At 40.2% G+C, this 22,294-nt stretch overlaps 2 protein-coding genes and 1 long non-coding RNA gene across 5 annotated transcripts; 2 read left to right on the top strand and 1 right to left on the bottom strand.

The window, feature by feature from the left end:
• Positions 1 to 773: 773 nt before the first annotated feature.
• LOC148911537 (uncharacterized) lies at positions 774 to 3,431 on the bottom strand. Of its 2 annotated transcripts, none has more exons than XM_089029203.1 (2): positions 3,081 to 3,431; positions 774 to 2,989 (listed from the first exon to the last, which is right to left on the bottom strand). In XM_089029203.1, exons 1-2 carry the CDS (start codon positions 3,388 to 3,390, stop codon positions 2,979 to 2,981), a joined length of 321 nt encoding a protein of 106 aa, XP_088885329.1. In that variant the 5' UTR covers positions 3,391 to 3,431; the 3' UTR covers positions 774 to 2,978. The 2 variants fall into 2 exon arrangements, with proteins under 2 accessions (XP_088885329.1, XP_088885328.1); XM_089029202.1 differs by having other exon boundaries at positions 774 to 2,585; positions 3,081 to 3,426.
• Positions 3,432 to 14,363: 10,932 nt separating this feature from the next.
• Positions 14,364 to 20,321, top strand: LOC148911535 (uncharacterized). The gene is made up of 2 exons (XR_016119584.1): positions 14,364 to 15,005; positions 20,285 to 20,321. It is a non-coding gene; the product is annotated as an uncharacterized LOC148911535 (long non-coding RNA).
• Positions 15,012 to 18,679, top strand: LOC148911536 (uncharacterized). Of its 2 annotated transcripts, none has more exons than XM_089029074.1 (2): positions 15,012 to 17,494; positions 18,587 to 18,679. In XM_089029074.1, the coding sequence occupies exons 1-2, from the start codon at positions 15,651 to 15,653 to the stop codon at positions 18,609 to 18,611; spliced, it is 1,869 nt and encodes a 622-aa protein (XP_088885200.1). In that variant the 5' UTR covers positions 15,012 to 15,650; the 3' UTR covers positions 18,612 to 18,679. The 2 variants fall into 2 exon arrangements, with proteins under 2 accessions (XP_088885200.1, XP_088885199.1); XM_089029073.1 differs by lacking the exon at positions 18,587 to 18,679 and adding an exon at positions 17,601 to 17,825.
• Positions 20,322 to 22,294: the final 1,973 nt, after the last annotated feature.

The following is a 22,294-nucleotide window of genomic DNA, read 5'->3' as shown; positions in this document are numbered from 1 at the left end:
GCAGCACAGTGTTTTCATAAATATTATAAGTGTATGAAGGTTGTCCTGAGTTTCAAAGACTAGCACACATAACAGGATGATGTAAGTATTAAACATGAAAACAAAATATTTGATGTCAGCACACATAACAGGATGATGTAAGTATTAAACATGAAAACAAATATTTGATGTCAGTTTATAGTAAATGAGAAGGTAGTCAGTCTGTCAGTCAGCAGTCAGTCACTTAGTTTTTGATCGGTAATAGAATATCCCCTAATTCAGATAGGCTGGGAGGGGGCAGACTTAATGCTTTGGTTATAATTATGGCATGTGCAGACCTCATGATATGCGTAAAAAAATAATTCAGTATTTTTTGTTCAATGACTTTTAAAGTATGATTTTTAATAAACCAATTTCCAACTTATTAACTGATTTTCCGTTATGATAGGGGGTCGGTTGTTGATTTATGCTAACAACATGAGCAGTGTAAGTACCAAAGGCTTTCTTGTGACAATTCAGTCTAACAAACACATAGATTTACAGTAACTGCCTCCAAGGCTCTTCCATTTATTAACCTTAATTTAAGAATATTCCACTTATAAGATATAAATTTAGATTTATTTTTTTAATTTCATTGAAACTTAAGAGAAAAAAAACAAAACATTAACCATTATAACAAGATTTGTACAGCATATTTATCAAAATGATTACAAAGTAAATATTTTTTGCAAATGTTTTATCACTGTAACTATAACTATAAATATATGTATGTAAGACTTCAAAATCAAGTTATTTATTATATAATACAGAAATGTGTATTTAAGTATAGAATTCCTTATTATTTATTACTCTAGAGTGCATTCAGTCAAACTGTTGAATAGTTTGATAAATGTATCTAACTTAGATAACTATTTAGTTGGCGTCACCTAAAATAGTAAAAGTGCAAGTTGTTTTCCAGAGAATGAGTGAATAGACATTCATTTGTATGTATTGTATCACTGTTTCTCCCCCTGATCTAAGTAGCAGTTTAGTCGTAGTTTCAAATTTAGGTGACATCAGCTAAAATAGTAGTTTACTTATTTAATTAAGGTGACATCACCTATTCAACAGCGAGACTAAAAGCACTCTATCACAGCATGCTTCTGGCTTAATGTAAAAATCAGTTAAGTTTTGCTTAATAATAGTGACAGTCTTGTAATAGAGTACAAAACTATAAGTGTGTACCATTATTAAATACCACTTAATACTGCTAAATAATGCTAACCCTTTTAATTAGCAGTATTTACTACTAAATAGTGCAAAGTGTTGCACACTTTTAGTGTTTGTACTCTAATTCTTTTTACCTGGATTTTAAATATTTTTATAGCATTTTTATCACTGTAAATATAAATATAAGTTTTTTTGTATACAGAAAAGTGTGTTTAAGTATAGAATTTCTTATTATTTATTATTATATCAGCATGTGTCTGACTTAATGTAAAAATCAGTTCAATTTTGCTTCACAATATTGAGAGTCTAATATTTCTTTTTGTGTTGATTAATTAGCATTTTTATCACTGTAAATATAAATATATGTATGAAAGACAGTCTTGTAATACTTCTTTTCGCCTTCATATAATAGATGCCTTTCTTCATTCAAAAGTTATGCTTGATGATTTTGTGGTACTTTTACTTAAAATTAAAACACTATTTAAATACTACTGACAACTTAGAGTATTACATCTTTTCTTTTGTTTTTGTTTTGATAGTGATTTTATTTGAAATATAAAACCATTATCTCCCTTGCAGTATTTCCTTTTTTTATAAATAGCCAAAGGTGGATCCAGGAATATTGTGGGGGGAGGGAGAGCGCCCAAACATATAAAAAAATCCTGTGGCAAAACTAGATAATAGAATAAAGCAATAAATTGATTCTCAGGGAGGCGTGGATCTACTCCTGGCTATTTAAGTAAGGTTTGTTGATTTCCTCCTCTGCTTTGAGGGTATTTATCCAGTTTTCCTCATTCAGCAAAAATCACCTTTTAAATCCTAATTCGATCTAGAATAGACCTACATGTAAACAGTAATATGCCTATGCTTAACAATATTTATTTTCTTTTTTCAAGTAAGTTGGCATGGATGTTGAGGGTAATCATGTGTGTTCCATTCACCATAGTGAAACTGGATGGACATCAGCCCTTTGTTATGATAGTATACAAAGGCAAAATCCTTACCATCTTCTACAAGCACTTTAACTCTGTGTTTGTTTCTCCTCGCACCTTTCAACTTCTTGGTCAAGAAGGCTCTCACTTCTATTTTACTCATACTGGTAATTACACTAAGGAACCAAATAACTGCATCCCGGGTGGTAAAACTAATAACATGGCCTTTCTTGTTTTTTGATGAGTAACAGACAGGTTCCTTAAGCTCATCAGGACACTGCTGGATGACTAACGACATGGCTTGTACTATTGCGTATGGGATATTGCGGTGTATTTCAGCATAGTAGGGCCGTCTTATTGAAACTCGTCCAGACAACCGTCGATAAATTTGCCTTAACCACAGCCTAGCCTCGCTATCTAGTATTGAGCCAGTCGTTATTGTATGGGAGATCAGTACATGGGCAACTAAAATACACAGTGGATCAAATATCAACAACCTTTATTTTCGTAAATGTTAACTGGGAGTATAAACAATAATTAACTCTTATAAGTTATTACATTAATGATATATAATTTGAAGTCGTAATGAGTGTAACATGTATTTTTGCTTCTCGTATATTGGTGTTAATCCATGCATGGATAAGCTTTTATTGCTTTTATTGCGTTTATTAGAAATAAAATTACACACGTATAATCATCATCACAGAAAGTAAAATATAACCTATGGGATATCAAAAGTGACAAAAAAGGGATGGTACTACAACTACAAATGTGTTATAAAATTATATTTGTATGTAAAGATCATGCCTGTCCACTTAATTATTTGTAAAGAATCGATAAAAATATATAGTTTCTGGGTTAGTGAGTTCCTAGAACAAACAAAATGGAGGTCTAATGTTAATCTCGTCAATATAATATAGTAAACTAAATTCCTTAACCGTTTATGACAATAAATCTTACCATTAATTCGAGCATCAACCTCGGATGAATTGCATTCTGATATCCTGCTTGACAAACGTAACAAAGGCAACAGCAAATCCACCGCTCCTCTCCTAAAAAACTCTCCATCAAACACATTCCCACCATCAAAATTTTCCACCCACTTCAACAACTTTGACTTCTCCACATCCTCTTCCTCTCCCAGATCATCTTCCAACCTATCGACGTCATTATCATCACCAGAATCCCTCCAAACTTCCTCCAAGACTTCCTCAACCGTCAAACAAGCCGCCATTTTGTATTTTCTTTCGTACGTTATACCGCTGTACATTATGAATGGCGAAAGTCGGCATTTTTGAGGACGTGCGTGCCCGACGTGCAAACTACATAGTCTTGTAGCCCGAGCTCCAAAGTCGTTGCTTTTTCTGATTTGGGGGCTGCAGCTAGTGTACCGGCTGAGAAATTAAGGATTTTCTTGGGGGAGTCCTTGCTAATTCAGCAAATTGCTCTTATAAGCAAATGTATGTGAAGGCAACAGGAACTTTGCCAATTCCCTTGGCAACGTCATTTCGTTTGGAAAACCGAATTTTCTTGACCGTTTTCGATAGGGGAATCATGTTCAACGGCAAATTTCCAGCTAAAATACGTCTTTCTAGTAGTTTTCACCTCCCCCGGGCCCTCCCCCCAGCGTTGGCTCTGTGTCCCAAACAATGGCTGTGGATGCTCTATACTCCACATTACATTGTGCCTTTCAACTCTTCCATCATTCACGCTAGCACCCACCAAACTACATAGTCTTGTAGCCCGAGCTCCAAAGTCGTTGCTTTTTCTGATTTGGGGGCTGCAGCTAGTGTACCGGCTGAGAAATTAAGGATTTTCTTGGGGGAGTCCTTGCTAATTCAGCAAATTGCTCTTATAAGCAAATGTATGTGAAGGCAACAGGAACTTTGCCAATTCCCTTGGCAACGTCATTTCGTTTGGAAAACCGAATTTTCTTGACCGTTTTCGATAGGGGAATCATGTTCAACGGCAAATTTCCAGCTAAAATACGTCTTTCTAGTAGTTTTCACCTCCCCCGGGCCCTCCCCCCAGCGTTGGCTCTGTGTCCCAAACAATGGCTGTGGATGCTCTATACTCCACATTACATTGTGCCTTTCAACTCTTCCATCATTCACGCTAGCACCCACCAAACTACATAGTCTTGTAGCCCGAGCTCCAAAGTCGTTGCTTTTTCTGATTTGGGGGCTGCAGCTAGTGTACCGGCTGAGAAATTAAGGATTTTCTTGGGGGAGTCCTTGCTAATTTAGCAAATTGCTCTTATAAGCAAATGTATGTGAAGGCAACAGGAACTTTGCCAATTCCCTTGGCAACGTCATTTCGTTTGGAAAACCGAATTTTCTTGACCGTTTTCGATAGGGGAATCATGTTCAACAGCAAATTTCCAGCTAAAATACGTCTTTCTAGTAGTTTTCACCTCCCCCGGGCCCTCCCCCCAGCGTTGGCTCTGTGTCCCAAACAATGGCTGTGGATGCTCTATACTCCACATTACATTGTGCCTTTCAACTCTTCCATCATTCACGCTAGCACCCACCAAACTACATAGTCTTGTAGCCCGAGCTCCAAAGTCGTTGCTTTTTCTGATTTGGGGGCTGCAGCTAGTGTACCGGCTGAGAAATTAAGGATTTTCTTGGGGGAGTCCTTGCTAATTTAGCAAATTGCTCTTATAAGCAAATGTATGTGAAGGCAACAGGAACTTTGCCAATTCCCTTGGCAACGTCATTTCGTTTGGAAAACCGAATTTTCTTGACCGTTTTCGATAGGGGAATCATGTTCAACAGCAAATTTCCAGCTAAAATACGTCTTTCTAGTAGTTTTCACCTCCCCCGGGCCCTCCCCCCAGCGTTGGCTCTGTGTCCCAAACAATGGCTGTGGATGCTCTATACTCCACATTACATTGTGCCTTTCAACTCTTCCATCATTCACGCTAGCACCCACCAAACTACATAGTCTTGTAGCCCGAGCTCCAAAGTCGTTGCTTTTTTGATTTGGGGGCTGCAGCTAGTGTACCGGCTGAGAAATTAAGGATTTTCTTGGGGGAGTCCTTGCTAATTCAGCAAATTGCTCTTATAAGCAAATGTATGTGAAGGCAACAGGAACTTTGCCAATTCCCTTGGCAACGTCATTTCGTTTGGAAAACCGAATTTTCTTGACCGTTTTCGATAGGGGAATCATGTTCAACGGCAAATTTCCAGCTAAAATACGTCTTTCTAGTAGTTTTCACCTCCCCCGGGCCCTCCCCCCAGCGTTGGCTCTGTGTCCCAAACAATGGCTGTGGATGCTCTATACTCCACATTACATTGTGCCTTTCAACTCTTCCATCATTCACGCTAGCACCCACCAAACTACATAGTCTTGTAGCCCGAGCTCCAAAGTCGTTGCTTTTTCTGATTTGGGGGCTGCAGCTAGTGTACCGGCTGAGAAATTAAGGATTTTCTTGGGGGAGTCCTTGCTAATTCAGCAAATTGCTCTTATAAGCAAATGTATGTGAAGGCAACAGGAACTTTGCCAATTCCCTTGGCAACGTCATTTCGTTTGGAAAACCGAATTTTCTTGACCGTTTTCGATAGGGGAATCATGTTCAACGGCAAATTTCCAGCTAAAATACGTCTTTCTAGTAGTTTTCACCTCCCCCGGGCCCTCCCCCCAGCGTTGGCTCTGTGTCCCAAACAATGGCTGTGGATGCTCTATACTCCACATTACATTGTGCCTTTCAACTCTTCCATCATTCACGCTAGCACCCACCAAACTACATAGTCTTGTAGCCCGAGCTCCAAAGTCGTTGCTTTTTCTGATTTGGGGGCTGCAGCTAGTGTACCGGCTGAGAAATTAAGGATTTTCTTGGGGGAGTCCTTGCTAATTCAGCAAATTGCTCTTATAAGCAAATGTATGTGAAGGCAACAGGAACTTTGCCAATTCCCTTGGCAACGTCATTTCGTTTGGAAAACCGAATTTTCTTGACCGTTTTCGATAGGGGAATCATGTTCAACGGCAAATTTCCAGCTAAAATACGTCTTTCTAGTAGTTTTCACCTCCCCCGGGCCCTCCCCCCAGCGTTGGCTCTGTGTCCCAAACAATGGCTGTGGATGCTCTATACTCCACATTACATTGTGCCTTTCAACTCTTCCATCATTCACGCTAGCACCCACCAAACTACATAGTCTTGTAGCCCGAGCTCCAAAGTCGTTGCTTTTTCTGATTTGGGGGCTGCAGCTAGTGTACCGGCTGAGAAATTAAGGATTTTCTTGGGGGAGTCCTTGCTAATTCAGCAAATTGCTCTTATAAGCAAATGTATGTGAAGGCAACAGGAACTTTGCCAATTCCCTTGGCAACGTCATTTCGTTTGGAAAACCGAATTTTCTTGACCGTTTTCGATAGGGGAATCATGTTCAACGGCAAATTTCCAGCTAAAATACGTCTTTCTAGTAGTTTTCACCTCCCCCGGGCCCTCCCCCCAGCGTTGGCTCTGTGTCCCAAACAATGGCTGTGGATGCTCTATACTCCACATTACATTGTGCCTTTCAACTCTTCCATCATTCACGCTAGCACCCACCAAACTACATAGTCTTGTAGCCCGAGCTCCAAAGTCGTTGCTTTTTCTGATTTGGGGGCTGCAGCTAGTGTACCGGCTGAGAAATTAAGGATTTTCTTGGGGGAGTCCTTGCTAATTTAGCAAATTGCTCTTATAAGCAAATGTATGTGAAGGCAACAGGAACTTTGCCAATTCCCTTGGCAACGTCATTTCGTTTGGAAAACCGAATTTTCTTGACCGTTTTCGATAGGGGAATCATGTTCAACAGCAAATTTCCAGCTAAAATACGTCTTTCTAGTAGTTTTCACCTCCCCCGGGCCCTCCCCCCAGCGTTGGCTCTGTGTCCCAAACAATGGCTGTGGATGCTCTATACTCCACATTACATTGTGCCTTTCAACTCTTCCATCATTCACGCTAGCACCCACCAAACTACATAGTCTTGTAGCCCGAGCTCCAAAGTCGTTGCTTTTTCTGATTTGGGGGCTGCAGCTAGTGTACCGGCTGAGAAATTAAGGATTTTCTTGGGGGAGTCCTTGCTAATTTAGCAAATTGCTCTTATAAGCAAATGTATGTGAAGGCAACAGGAACTTTGCCAATTCCCTTGGCAACGTCATTTCGTTTGGAAAACCGAATTTTCTTGACCGTTTTCGATAGGGGAATCATGTTCAACAGCAAATTTCCAGCTAAAATACGTCTTTCTAGTAGTTTTCACCTCCCCCGGGCCCTCCCCCCAGCGTTGGCTCTGTGTCCCAAACAATGGCTGTGGATGCTCTATACTCCACATTACATTGTGCCTTTCAACTCTTCCATCATTCACGCTAGCACCCACCAAACTACATAGTCTTGTAGCCCGAGCTCCAAAGTCGTTGCTTTTTTCTGATTTGGGGGCTGCAGCTAGTGTACCGGCTGAGAAATTAAGGATTTTCTTGGGGGAGTCCTTGCTAATTCAGCAAATTGCTCTTATAAGCAAATGTATGTGAAGGCAACAGGAACTTTGCCAATTCCCTTGGCAACGTCATTTCGTTTGGAAAACCGAATTTTCTTGACCGTTTTCGATAGGGGAATCATGTTCAACAGCAAATTTCCAGCTAAAATACGTCTTTCTAGTAGTTTTCACCTCCCCCGGGCCCTCCCCCCAGCGTTGGCTCTGTGTCCCAAACAATGGCTGTGGATGCTCTATACTCCACATTACATTGTGCCTTTCAACTCTTCCATCATTCACGCTAGCACCCACCAAACTACATAGTCTTGTAGCCCGAGCTCCAAAGTCGTTGCTTTTTCTGATTTGGGGGCTGCAGCTAGTGTACCGGCTGAGAAATTAAGGATTTTCTTGGGGGAGTCCTTGCTAATTCAGCAAATTGCTCTTATAAGCAAATGTATGTGAAGGCAACAGGAACTTTGCCAATTCCCTTGGCAACGTCATTTCGTTTGGAAAACCGAATTTTCTTGACCGTTTTCGATAGGGGAATCATGTTCAACAGGCAAATTTCCAGCTAAAATACGTCTTTCTAGTAGTTTTCACCTCCCCCGGGCCCTCCCCCCAGCGTTGGCTCTGTGTCCCAAACAATGGCTGTGGATGCTCTATACTCCACATTACATTGTGCCTTTCAACTCTTCCATCATTCACGCTAGCACCCACCAAACTACATAGTCTTGTAGCCCGAGCTCCAAAGTCGTTGCTTTTTCTGATTTGGGGGCTGCAGCTAGTGTACCGGCTGAGAAATTAAGGATTTTCTTGGGGGAGTCCTTGCTAATTCAGCAAATTGCTCTTATAAGCAAATGTATGTGAAGGCAACAGGAACTTTGCCAATTCCCTTGGCAACGTCATTTCGTTTGGAAAACCGAATTTTCTTGACCGTTTTCGATAGGGGAATCATGTTCAACAGGCAAATTTCCAGCTAAAATACGTCTTTCTAGTAGTTTTCACCTCCCCCGGGCCCTCCCCCCAGCGTTGGCTCTGTGTCCCAAACAATGGCTGTGGATGCTCTATACTCCACATTACATTGTGCCTTTCAACTCTTCCATCATTCACGCTAGCACCCACCAAACTACATAGTCTTGTAGCCCGAGCTCCAAAGTCGTTGCTTTTTCTGATTTGGGGGCTGCAGCTAGTGTACCGGCTGAGAAATTAAGGATTTTCTTGGGGGAGTCCTTGCTAATTTAGCAAATTGCTCTTATAAGCAAATGTATGTGAAGGCAACAGGAACTTTGCCAATTCCCTTGGCAACGTCATTTCGTTTGGAAAACCGAATTTTCTTGACCGTTTTCGATAGGGGAATCATGTTCAACAGCAAATTTCCAGCTAAAATACGTCTTTCTAGTAGTTTTCACCTCCCCCGGGCCCTCCCCCCAGCGTTGGCTCTGTGTCCCAAACAATGGCTGTGGATGCTCTATACTCCACATTACATTGTGCCTTTCAACTCTTCCATCATTCACGCTAGCACCCACCAAACTACATAGTCTTGTAGCCCGAGCTCCAAAGTCGTTGCTTTTTCTGATTTGGGGGCTGCAGCTAGTGTACCGGCTGAGAAATTAAGGATTTTCTTGGGGGAGTCCTTGCTAATTCAGCAAATTGCTCTTATAAGCAAATGTATGTGAAGGCAACAGGAACTTTGCCAATTCCCTTGGCAACGTCATTTCGTTTGGAAAACCGAATTTTCTTGACCGTTTTCGATAGGGGAATCATGTTCAACAGGCAAATTTCCAGCTAAAATACGTCTTTCTAGTAGTTTTCACCTCCCCCGGGCCCTCCCCCCAGCGTTGGCTCTGTGTCCCAAACAATGGCTGTGGATGCTCTATACTCCACATTACATTGTGCCTTTCAACTCTTCCATCATTCACGCTAGCACCCACCAAACTACATAGTCTTGTAGCCCGAGCTCCAAAGTCGTTGCTTTTTCTGATTTGGGGGCTGCAGCTAGTGTACCGGCTGAGAAATTAAGGATTTTCTTGGGGGAGTCCTTGCTAATTCAGCAAATTGCTCTTATAAGCAAATGTATGTGAAGGCAACAGGAACTTTGCCAATTCCCTTGGCAACGTCATTTCGTTTGGAAAACCGAATTTTCTTGACCGTTTTCGATAGGGGAATCATGTTCAACAGGCAAATTTCCAGCTAAAATACGTCTTTCTAGTAGTTTTCACCTCCCCCGGGCCCTCCCCCCAGCGTTGGCTCTGTGTCCCAAACAATGGCTGTGGATGCTCTATACTCCACATTACATTGTGCCTTTCAACTCTTCCATCATTCACGCTAGCACCCACCAAACTACATAGTCTTGTAGCCCGAGCTCCAAAGTCGTTGCTTTTTCTGATTTGGGGGCTGCAGCTAGTGTACCGGCTGAGAAATTAAGGATTTTCTTGGGGGAGTCCTTGCTAATTTAGCAAATTGCTCTTATAAGCAAATGTATGTGAAGGCAACAGGAACTTTGCCAATTCCCTTGGCAACGTCATTTCGTTTGGAAAACCGAATTTTCTTGACCGTTTTCGATAGGGGAATCATGTTCAACAGCAAATTTCCAGCTAAAATACGTCTTTCTAGTAGTTTTCACCTCCCCCGGGCCCTCCCCCCAGCGTTGGCTCTGTGTCCCAAACAATGGCTGTGGATGCTCTATACTCCACATTACATTGTGCCTTTCAACTCTTCCATCATTCACGCTAGCACCCACCAAACTACATAGTCTTGTAGCCCGAGCTCCAAAGTCGTTGCTTTTTCTGATTTGGGGGCTGCAGCTAGTGTACCGGCTGAGAAATTAAGGATTTTCTTGGGGGAGTCCTTGCTAATTCAGCAAATTGCTCTTATAAGCAAATGTATGTGAAGGCAACAGGAACTTTGCCAATTCCCTTGGCAACGTCATTTCGTTTGGAAAACCGAATTTTCTTGACCGTTTTCGATAGGGGAATCATGTTCAACGGCAAATTTCCAGCTAAAATACGTCTTTCTAGTAGTTTTCACCTCCCCCGGGCCCTCCCCCCAGCGTTGGCTCTGTGTCCCAAACAATGGCTGTGGATGCTCTATACTCCACATTACATTGTGCCTTTCAACTCTTCCATCATTCACGCTAGCACCCACCAAACTACATAGTCTTGTAGCCCGAGCTCCAAAGTCGTTGCTTTTTCTGATTTGGGGGCTGCAGCTAGTGTACCGGCTGAGAAATTAAGGATTTTCTTGGGGGAGTCCTTGCTAATTTAGCAAATTGCTCTTATAAGCAAATGTATGTGAAGGCAACAGGAACTTTGCCAATTCCCTTGGCAACGTCATTTCGTTTGGAAAACCGAATTTTCTTGACCGTTTTCGATAGGGGAATCATGTTCAACAGCAAATTTCCAGCTAAAATACGTCTTTCTAGTAGTTTTCACCTCCCCCGGGCCCTCCCCCCAGCGTTGGCTCTGTGTCCCAAACAATGGCTGTGGATGCTCTATACTCCACATTACATTGTGCCTTTCAACTCTTCCATCATTCACGCTAGCACCCACCAAACTACATAGTCTTGTAGCCCGAGCTCCAAAGTCGTTGCTTTTTCTGATTTGGGGGCTGCAGCTAGTGTACCGGCTGAGAAATTAAGGATTTTCTTGGGGGAGTCCTTGCTAATTCAGCAAATTGCTCTTATAAGCAAATGTATGTGAAGGCAACAGGAACTTTGCCAATTCCCTTGGCAACGTCATTTCGTTTGGAAAACCGAATTTTCTTGACCGTTTTCGATAGGGGAATCATGTTCAACAGCAAATTTCCAGCTAAAATACGTCTTTCTAGTAGTTTTCACCTCCCCCGGGCCCTCCCCCCAGCGTTGGCTCTGTGTCCCAAACAATGGCTGTGGATGCTCTATACTCCACATTACATTGTGCCTTTCAACTCTTCCATCATTCACGCTAGCACCCACCAAACTACATAGTCTTGTAGCCCGAGCTCCAAAGTCGTTGCTTTTTTCTGATTTGGGGGCTGCAGCTAGTGTACCGGCTGAGAAATTAAGGATTTTCTTGGGGGAGTCCTTGCTAATTCAGCAAATTGCTCTTATAAGCAAATGTATGTGAAGGCAACAGGAACTTTGCCAATTCCCTTGGCAACGTCATTTCGTTTGGAAAACCGAATTTTCTTGACCGTTTTCGATAGGGGAATCATGTTCAACAGGCAAATTTCCAGCTAAAATACGTCTTTCTAGTAGTTTTCACCTCCCCCGGGCCCTCCCCCCAGCGTTGGCTCTGTGTCCCAAACAATGGCTGTGGATGCTCTATACTCCACATTACATTGTGCCTTTCAACTCTTCCATCATTCACGCTAGCACCCACCAAACTACATAGTCTTGTAGCCCGAGCTCCAAAGTCGTTGCTTTTTCTGATTTGGGGGCTGCAGCTAGTGTACCGGCTGAGAAATTAAGGATTTTCTTGGGGGAGTCCTTGCTAATTCAGCAAATTGCTCTTATAAGCAAATGTATGTGAAGGCAACAGGAACTTTGCCAATTCCCTTGGCAACGTCATTTCGTTTGGAAAACCGAATTTTCTTGACCGTTTTCGATAGGGGAATCATGTTCAACAGGCAAATTTCCAGCTAAAATACGTCTTTCTAGTAGTTTTCACCTCCCCCGGGCCCTCCCCCCAGCGTTGGCTCTGTGTCCCAAACAATGGCTGTGGATGCTCTATACTCCACATTACATTGTGCCTTTCAACTCTTCCATCATTCACGCTAGCACCCACCAAACTACATAGTCTTGTAGCCCGAGCTCCAAAGTCGTTGCTTTTTCTGATTTGGGGGCTGCAGCTAGTGTACCGGCTGAGAAATTAAGGATTTTCTTGGGGGAGTCCTTGCTAATTCAGCAAATTGCTCTTATAAGCAAATGTATGTGAAGGCAACAGGAACTTTGCCAATTCCCTTGGCAACGTCATTTCGTTTGGAAAACCGAATTTTCTTGACCGTTTTCGATAGGGGAATCATGTTCAACAGCAAATTTCCAGCTAAAATACGTCTTTCTAGTAGTTTTCACCTCCCCCGGGCCCTCCCCCCAGCGTTGGCTCTGTGTCCCAAACAATGGCTGTGGATGCTCTATACTCCACATTACATTGTGCCTTTCAACTCTTCCATCATTCACGCTAGCACCCACCAAACTACATAGTCTTGTAGCCCGAGCTCCAAAGTCGTTGCTTTTTCTGATTTGGGGGCTGCAGCTAGTGTACCGGCTGAGAAATTAAGGATTTTCTTGGGGGAGTCCTTGCTAATTTAGCAAATTGCTCTTATAAGCAAATGTATGTGAAGGCAACAGGAACTTTGCCAATTCCCTTGGCAACGTCATTTCGTTTGGAAAACCGAATTTTCTTGACCGTTTTCGATAGGGGAATCATGTTCAACAGCAAATTTCCAGCTAAAATACGTCTTTCTAGTAGTTTTCACCTCCCCCGGGCCCTCCCCCCAGCGTTGGCTCTGTGTCCCAAACAATGGCTGTGGATGCTCTATACTCCACATTACATTGTGCCTTTCAACTCTTCCATCATTCACGCTAGCACCCACCAAACTACATAGTCTTGTAGCCCGAGCTCCAAAGTCGTTGCTTTTTCTGATTTGGGGGCTGCAGCTAGTGTACCGGCTGAGAAATTAAGGATTTTCTTGGGGGAGTCCTTGCTAATTTAGCAAATTGCTCTTATAAGCAAATGTATGTGAAGGCAACAGGAACTTTGCCAATTCCCTTGGCAACGTCATTTCGTTTGGAAAACCGAATTTTCTTGACCGTTTTCGATAGGGGAATCATGTTCAACAGGCAAATTTCCAGCTAAAATACGTCTTTCTAGTAGTTTTCACCTCCCCCGGGCCCTCCCCCCAGCGTTGGCTCTGTGTCCCAAACAATGGCTGTGGATGCTCTATACTCCACATTACATTGTGCCTTTCAACTCTTCCATCATTCACGCTAGCACCCACCAAACTACATAGTCTTGTAGCCCGAGCTCCAAAGTCGTTGCTTTTTCTGATTTGGGGGCTGCAGCTAGTGTACCGGCTGAGAAATTAAGGATTTTCTTGGGGGAGTCCTTGCTAATTTAGCAAATTGCTCTTATAAGCAAATGTATGTGAAGGCAACAGGAACTTTGCCAATTCCCTTGGCAACGTCATTTCGTTTGGAAAACCGAATTTTCTTGACCGTTTTCGATAGGGGAATCATGTTCAACAGCAAATTTCCAGCTAAAATACGTCTTTCTAGTAGTTTTCACCTCCCCCGGGCCCTCCCCCCAGCGTTGGCTCTGTGTCCCAAACAATGGCTGTGGATGCTCTATACTCCACATTACATTGTGCCTTTCAACTCTTCCATCATTCACGCTAGCACCCACCAAACTACATAGTCTTGTAGCCCGAGCTCCAAAGTCGTTGCTTTTTTTGATTTGGGAGCTGCAGCTAGTGTACCGGCTGAGAAATTAAGGATTTTCTTGGGGGAGTCCTTGCTAATTCAGCAAATTGCTCTTATAAGCAAATGTATGTGAAGGCAACAGGAACTTTGCCAATTCCCTTGGCAACGTCATTTCGTTTGGAAAACCGAATTTTCTTGACCGTTTTCGATAGGGGAATCATGTTCAACGGCAAATTTCCAGCTAAAATACGTCTTTCTAGTAGTTTTCACCTCCCCCGGGCCCTCCCCCCAGCGTTGGCTCTGTGTCCCAAACAATGGCTGTGGATGCTCTATACTCCACATTACATTGTGCCTTTCAACTCTTCCATCATTCACGCTAGCACCCACCAACACGTCGGGCACGCGCGCCCTCGAAAATGTCGCGATAAATTTCACTGTCCGCCATATTGGACGTGAGACAACTATCGGAGACTGGAATCTACATTTCGATTAACGGCTTCGTGATCTTTTCGGCTTGATCGTAGAGCAATCGTGTATTTCTGATCGTATCGAAGTTGGCGGGAAATGAGGGAGCTTTGCTCAAGGCTTGTTTTGATACCAAACATGGCCGTGTTTTGGTCTTGAAAAATTTTTTTTAATCATGTTTTTAAGGCTAATGATCACAAAATGTCTTGAAAATCGAAAATAACGTGTTTTAAGCCTTGTTTTATTTTTAAGGAACCTAAACGTAAAGCTTTGAAAATTATGTTATGAGAATCCTTTGTGATTGAGCCAAGATGTGTTCTTTTTAGTTTTTTGAAATTTGTCTTTGATTTCTTCAAAAAAAATTGTTTTTCGCACACATTTTATGCCACGATGCCACGATTTGGAGTGGGACAGTTCATGAAACAACAAAAAGAACTACGAGAAAAACTTTTCATGAGGAATCGAAGAATGGAAGACCTAACGAAGGAGTTGGAAGATGTGGAAGAGGATATAAGGTCAAAGGAAAAGGTTTTGAAGGAGAAATACGATAGACTTCGTTATTTGGAAGAAAAGGTAAGATTTACCACTACTTATATGTCAACTTATAGTCATTTTTGTTTACATCGTTCAGTGATAATCTGGTATTTAAACTTTTAACTCACGTACGCGCGTTAGCTGAAGCTTGAACGTACATCTAGATTATAGAAGACATGATTTTTTACCTTAAATTAAAACTTACTCTAATACATACTGTTATTAAAAATGAAATGAATATCAAATGATTATGTACAGTAAGAGGAAGGAAGACAGTATTGCTGGGTGTCACTTGATGCTTTGCCTTGCTGTTTCATGTTCATCAGCTGATCAATCACAATCCTTTCAATAGGATTCTTTGTGGTTGACAGGTTTATTATTTGTCAGTGTTTTACCACCCTTTGGAGCAGATGAGATTCATAGACTATTATATATATCAGCTCATTGAAACCTAGCAGTTTTTGCTACTTCATGCATCAAATTATTATTTTATTTATTATAAATTTATCACATTTAAGCTTAATCGTAAAAAATAATTATGCTTTCAATTGACAATATTGATGTGTACATCTGAAAAAGGACAAACATGAATATTATATTATTCTTACTAAAGTTATTACATATAAGCTTATATGTTATTGTATTTTGGTGTAGATAGGAAAGAAAGTAGATGAAGTAGAGGAAATGGTTGAAATAGGGGAGGAGTTGAGTGGAAGACAGAAAGACAGGTTGCTGAGTATTGAAGGGAGTTTTTTGTCAGATCAAGCAGTAAGAAATAGAAGGAAGACACCAACAACTTTGAAAGAAAATGGAAAGATAGAAGGAAGCAAGTCAGTTGTAACGAAGAGAAGAAGAGAGATGTTTCAGGCAGCTAAAGAAATAAATGGAGCAAGTCAAGAGTCAAGTGTTCCAGCTGAGGTTGGGTTAATAGACACAGCGGTCACAAAATGTTGTAAAACTGTGTTAGTGGATGTTTTATCTAAAAGTAGTAAGGTAGTGAAGGAAGTGTTGCCTAAGGTTTTTAAGCCAGAAGTAATAAGATATGAAGCAACTAAAGAAAATATGACAAGAAGCATTGCAGTTTATTATAGTGGGGGTGTAATGAGTAAAAAAAAGTATCGTAAGGTTTATAGAGACAGCTCGTATAAGCGTGATCCAAAGACTAAGAAGACTTTGCGTATTTCTGTTGGTCATTTACCATATCCTAGGCTTGTACCATATCATAAACTTATAACCTTTGTTAAGTCAATCCCTATGGGTACTGTGTATAGTGTGTGTGACACTTTGTGTGAAGGGATGAGAGAGGAAGATAAGGTAAGTGGCTGCTATCGTGATCTTAAAGATACTTTAATAATGTTAGGTAAGTTTTATTTATCCAGTAATACTGACTATGATCTTGTGTGGTTTAACAATGAACCTTATACATTTATTGTGTCATTGGGTGGTGATGGAGCTCCCTTTGGTAAGTACGACACAGCTTGTTCCTGGTTAATAAGTTTTTTGAATATTGGGAGAGGAATATTAAGCTGTAACGAGAACTATCTTTTGTTTGGAGCAAATTGCAGTGAAACCTGTCTTCCAGTACAAAGGTATGTTGCTATGCTTGTTAAGCAAATTTATTCTATTGAAAATGATGTTTTTACTTTATCGCACAATGGTAAATCTGTTGATGTGAAATTTCGATTTGGGGAATTTCCAAACGATATGAAAATGGTTGCTTTCCTTGCAGGAGAGCTCAGTAACAGTGCAAAATTTTTCTCTTCTTTTGCAGATGTGAACTTTGACAATGGTGTTAAAATAGATGGAACATTTGGAAGCCAAAAGGAAAATGATTGGAAGCCTTGGAAATATTCAGACCGGTTAAAAGTATCAAAGAAAGTAGATGAGGAAAAGAAAAAAATGTCTAAGAAGAATCTAGCTGACTCAACTAAGAGGACAAATTTAACAAAGTTAATTAGAGAACTAGTTGACAGAGTACATATTGAACCCCTGCACTTAAAAAACAATGCATGTGCCCTTGCGCATCGCTACCTTTTAAATGAGGCTTTATCATTGTCTGCAATACCATCATCAGTTACTAATTTTTTCCAGATTCATTCTAGTTCTCCATTTTCAAAATATGTCATGGCCTTAAAGACAGAATGTCATCTATCCAGGCTTGCAAAGAGTGCTATAAAGTGGTTTAATGATACCCATGGTAATGGAAAGAGCATTGATTTCAGGTTTACAGGGAAGGAATCAAGGGGGTTCTTGCATGGTTTTATGTATTTAATTGCGGCTATTGAGCCTTCTGCAGGTAAAGGGACCCAGAATGAAAGTAAACTACACATTCTTTCATACTTCTGTCTTATACTGAGAGATTGTGTATCTTTGTTTAATCGCTTAGAGATTTCACAAGAACAGGTTAGTGAACTTGAAAAGAAATGTAAAGAGTTCTTTAGAATTAACATGCTTTTCTTTACTTTTCATCCCACTGTCTGGCATCTAGGTAACATTGTTCCAGTTCATGTCAGGGAAATGAAAGACAGGTATGACTTAGGTTTAGCTCTCAATTCCATGGAAGGGAGGGAATCTAAGCATCAATCTATAGCTAGATACAGTAAAAACACAATCTATCATTTGCGGTGGCAGCAGATCTTTAGACATGAGTATGTATCTCTTCTGTGGCTTCGCGAAAGGGGATACAATGGTGGTTTGCTTTCATCAAGAAATCTGAGTTACATTCCAAAAAGAGCATTGCATGATCCCAATTACTGTTATTGTGGATATCACAAGGAACCATCTGAATCACAGTGTGTATTCTGCCTACATCCTCTCAGAGAGAAGGTAGTTGCCAGTGTAACTCAAGGGAAAAACTTGTTGTCCAAAAGAAAATAAAACACAGGGCTAGGGTATAAGAAGTATTGTGTACTCCCAGAAAATATCCATCCCCAATCCCCAATGAGGGAATTTTTTAAAGACCCCCCAACCCCTTAATTCCATTCTTCCATACAAACTCTGTAATTTTCCTTTCCCCCTCGGAGGAAATACTTAATTCCTCTGTGGGGGTATGGATAATTTCTGGAACTACATATTCCAACAAAACACCTTGTAATTACTTTTAAAGTGTATAACGTCGATTGCTATGGAATATTATTTACTTATGGTGCCATGTTTTGGCACAAATCTGTTTTGATAAACAACATGACTTGAGCAGCACAGTGTTTTCATAAATATTATAAGTGTATGAAGGTTGTCCTGAGTTTCAAAGACTAGCACACATAACAGGATGATGTAAGTATTAAACATGAAAACAAAATATTTGATGTCAGCACACATAACAGGATGATGTAAGTATTAAACATGAAAACAAAATATTTGATGTCAGTTTTATAGTAAATGAGAAGGTAGTCAGTCTGTCAGTCAGCAGTCAGTCACTTAGTTTTTGATCGGTAATAGAATATCCCCTAATTCAGATAGGCTGGGAGGGGGCAGACTTAATGCTTTGGTTATAATTATGGCATGTGCAGACCTCATGATATGCGTAAAAAAATAATTCAGTATTTTTTGTTCAATGACTTTTAAAGTATGATTTTTAATAACCAATTTCCAACTTATTAACTGATTTTCCGTTATGATAGGGGGTCGGTTGTTGATTTATGCTAACAACATGAGCAGTGTAAGTACCAAAGGCTTTCTTGTGACAATTCAGTCTAACAAACACATAGATTTACAGTAACCTGCCTCCAAGGCTCTTCCATTTATTAACCTTAATTTAAGAATATTCCACTTATAAGATATAAAATTTAGATTTATTTTTTTAATTTCATTGAAACTTAAGAGAAAAAAAACAAAACATTAACCATTATAACAAGATTTGTACAGCATATTTATCAAAATGATTACAAAGTAAATATTTTTTGCAAATGTTTTATCACTGTAACTATAACTATAAATATATGTATGTAAGACTTCAAAAATCAAGTTATTTATTATATAATACAGAAATGTGTATTTAAGTATAGAATTCCTTATTATTTATTACTCTAGAGTGCATTCAGTCAAACTGTTGAATAGTTTGATAAATGTATCTAACTTAGATAACTATTTAGTTGGCGTCACCTAAAATAGTAAAAGTGCAAGTTGTTTTCCAGAGAATGAGTGAATAGACATTCATTTGTATGTATTGTATCACTGTTTCTCCCCCTGATCTAAGTAGCAGTTTAGTCGTAGTTTCAAATTTTAGGTGACATCAGCTAAAATAGTAGTTTCTACTTATCTTTAATTAAGGTGACATCACCATATTCAACAGCAGATTAAAGCACTCTATCACAGCATGCTTATGTAAGTGTAAAAATATCAGTTAAGTTTTGGCTTAATAAATGTGACAGTCTTGTAATAGAGTAAAAACTATAAGTTTTTACCATTATTAAATACAACTTAATACTGCTAAATAATGATCACGCCTTTTCATTAGCAGTATTTACTACTAAATATGCGCAAAGTGCTGCCCACTGTTAGTGTTTGTATCTCTAATTCTTTTTACCTGGATTTAAATATTTTTATAGCATTTTTTATCACTGTAAATATAATATACGTCTTTTTTGTCCCCCGCCCCCGTGTGTTTTCGTCTCCCTTTCTTCTTCTTTCTTTCTTCTCATCGCTGTGTCGCCTTCCAAACTGTCCGACCTCCTTTCCCTTTTGCTTCCCCCTCTTCGCAGCTTCTTCATCTTTCGTTGTTTTTCTTCCTTCGCCTTTATTCAATCCCATAAGTAAATCAAAATATAATGTATGACAAGACATCTTGTAATACTATCTCGTTAACGCACTTCATATAAATAGAGAAAGGGCCATTTCTCGTCGTCAAAAGTTATGCTATAATGATTTTGTAGATACTTTATACTTAAAAATTAAACCCTTATTTAATTATACTACTAGAGCAAGATTCCTGAGATATACTCTTTTCTTTGTTTTTGTTTTGATGTGATTTTATTTGAATATAAAACCATTATCTCCCTTGCAGTATTTTCCTTTTTTATAAATAGAGCCAAAGGTGGATCCAGAATAGTGTGGGGGGAGGGAGATGCGCCCAAACTTATAAAAATCCTGTGGCAAAACTAGATATAGAATAAAGCAATAAATTGATTCTCGGAGCGTGGATCTACTCCTTGCTATTTAATAAGGGTTTGTTTGATTCCTCCTCTGCTTTGAGGGTATTTATCCAGTTTTCCTCATTCAGCAAAAATCACCTTTTAAATCCTAATCATCGATCTGATAGACCTAATGTAAACAGTAATATGCTATGCTTAACAATTATTTAAAATTTTCTTTTTTTCAAGTAAGTTGGCATGGATGTTGAGGGTAATCATGTGTGTTTCCATCACATAAGTGGAAACTGGATGGACATCAGCCTTTGTTTATGATAGTATACAAATGCAAATCCTTACCATCTTCCTACAAGCACTTTAACTCTGTGTTTGTTTTCGAGTTCGCTCGCACCTTTCAACTTCTTGTCAAGAAGGCTCTCCTTCTATTTCTCATACGGGTAATTACACTAAGGGACCGCAATAACTGCATACCGGGTGGTAAAACTAATAACATGGCCCTTTCTTTTTTTTGATGAGTAACGACAGGTTTCCTTAAGCTCCATGACCTGCTGATGATCTACGACATGGCTTGACTATTGCGTTGGGATATTGCGGTGTATTTCAGTCAAGATAGTAGGCTCGTCTTAATTGAAACTCGTCCAGACAACAGTCGTAAATTTGCTTACCCACAGCTACCTCGCTATCTAGTAATTGAGCCAGTCGTTATTGTATGGAGATCAGTACATGGGCAACTAAAATACACGTGGATCAAATATCAAAACCTTTATTTTCGTAAATGTTACCTGGGATTATAAACCATAATTAACTCTTATAGTTATTAACATTAATGATATATAATTTGAAGTCGTAATGGTGTAACATGTATTTTTGCTCTCGTATATTGGTGTTAATCCTGCATGGATAAGCTTTTATTGCTTTTCTGTGTGGGTTCGTTTATTAGAAATAAAATTACACACTTATAATCATCATCACGAAAGTAAAATATAACACTATGGGGCTATCAAAAAGTGACAAAAAGGGATGGTACTACACTACAAATGTGTTTAAATTATATTTGTATGTAAAGACATCATGCCTGTCCACTTAATTATTGTACGAATCATAAAAATATATAGTTTCTGGTTAGTGAGTTCCAGAACACACAAAATGGGAGGTCTAATGTTATCTCGTCAATATAATATGTAAACTAAATTCCTTAACCGTTTATTACAATAAATCTTCATTAATTCGAGCATCAACCTCGGATGACTTGCATTCCTGATATCGCTGCTTGACAACGTAACAAAGCCAACGCAAATCCACGCTCCTCTCCTAAAAAGGACTCTCCATCAACCATTCCACCATCAAAATTTTTCCACCCACTTTCCCCCCACTTTGACCCTCTCCACATCACTTTTCATCTCCCCTACTCCAATAGCTTCCCCTCCTAATCTCCGTTTCCTTAATCCCTTGCCATTTACCACCCCTATCCCCCATGCCTCTGATCAACCTCTCTCCGTAGTCGTCCTTCCAGCGTACCACCCGGCCTTCCGCCCCTCTACCGGTCCGGCCTTTTTTCTTGTTTTCTTTGTAAACTGCTTGCCCTTTCTCCTCTCTAATTCCTCCTATCCCTTGCACTTTCATCCCTCGTGGTCATTTTTGAGGACGTGGCTTGCCCGACGTGCAAACTACATATTCTTGTAGCCCGATCTCCAATCGTTTGCTTTCTGATTTGGGCTGCATCTCGTGTACCGGTAGAAATTAAGGATTTTCTTGGGAGTCCTTGCCTTACTTTCAGCACTTGCTCTTGTAAGCCAATGTGATGTGAAGTCAACAGGAACGTTGCCAATTCCCTTGGCACGTCATTTCGTTTGGAAAACGCGAATTTTCTGAACCGTTTTCGATATGCGGATCATGTTCAACGTCAAATTTTCCATCTAACATACGTCTTCTAGTAGTTTTCCCACCTCCCCCATCGGCCCTCCCCCCAGCGTTGGCCTCTGTGCCTGCAAACAATGGCTGTGGATGCTCTATACGCCACATTACATTTGCCTTTCAAACTCTTCATCATTCACGTTTCAGCTAAAAACACCCACCAAACTCATAGTCTGTATCCCCGATCTCCAAAGTCGTTCTTTTTCTGATTTGGGGCTTCAGCTAAGCTAGTGTATACCGGCCTGAGAATTAAGTGATGTGTTTTGGGGGGAGTCATACCTTTCTAATCCTAATCCCCAGCAAAATTGCTCTTATATCCAAATCTGA

The sequence above is a fragment of the Actinia tenebrosa genome, unplaced genomic scaffold, assembly GCF_029948245.1.
Source record: "Actinia tenebrosa isolate PJP-AT-01 unplaced genomic scaffold, QUT_ActTen_1.0 PGA_scaffold13__45_contigs__length_12533684, whole genome shotgun sequence".
Classification (NCBI taxonomy): domain Eukaryota; kingdom Metazoa; phylum Cnidaria; class Anthozoa; order Actiniaria; family Actiniidae; genus Actinia; species Actinia tenebrosa.
Note: the sequence above shows the minus strand (reverse complement) of the source record. Positions and strands in the feature narration are given on the sequence as shown.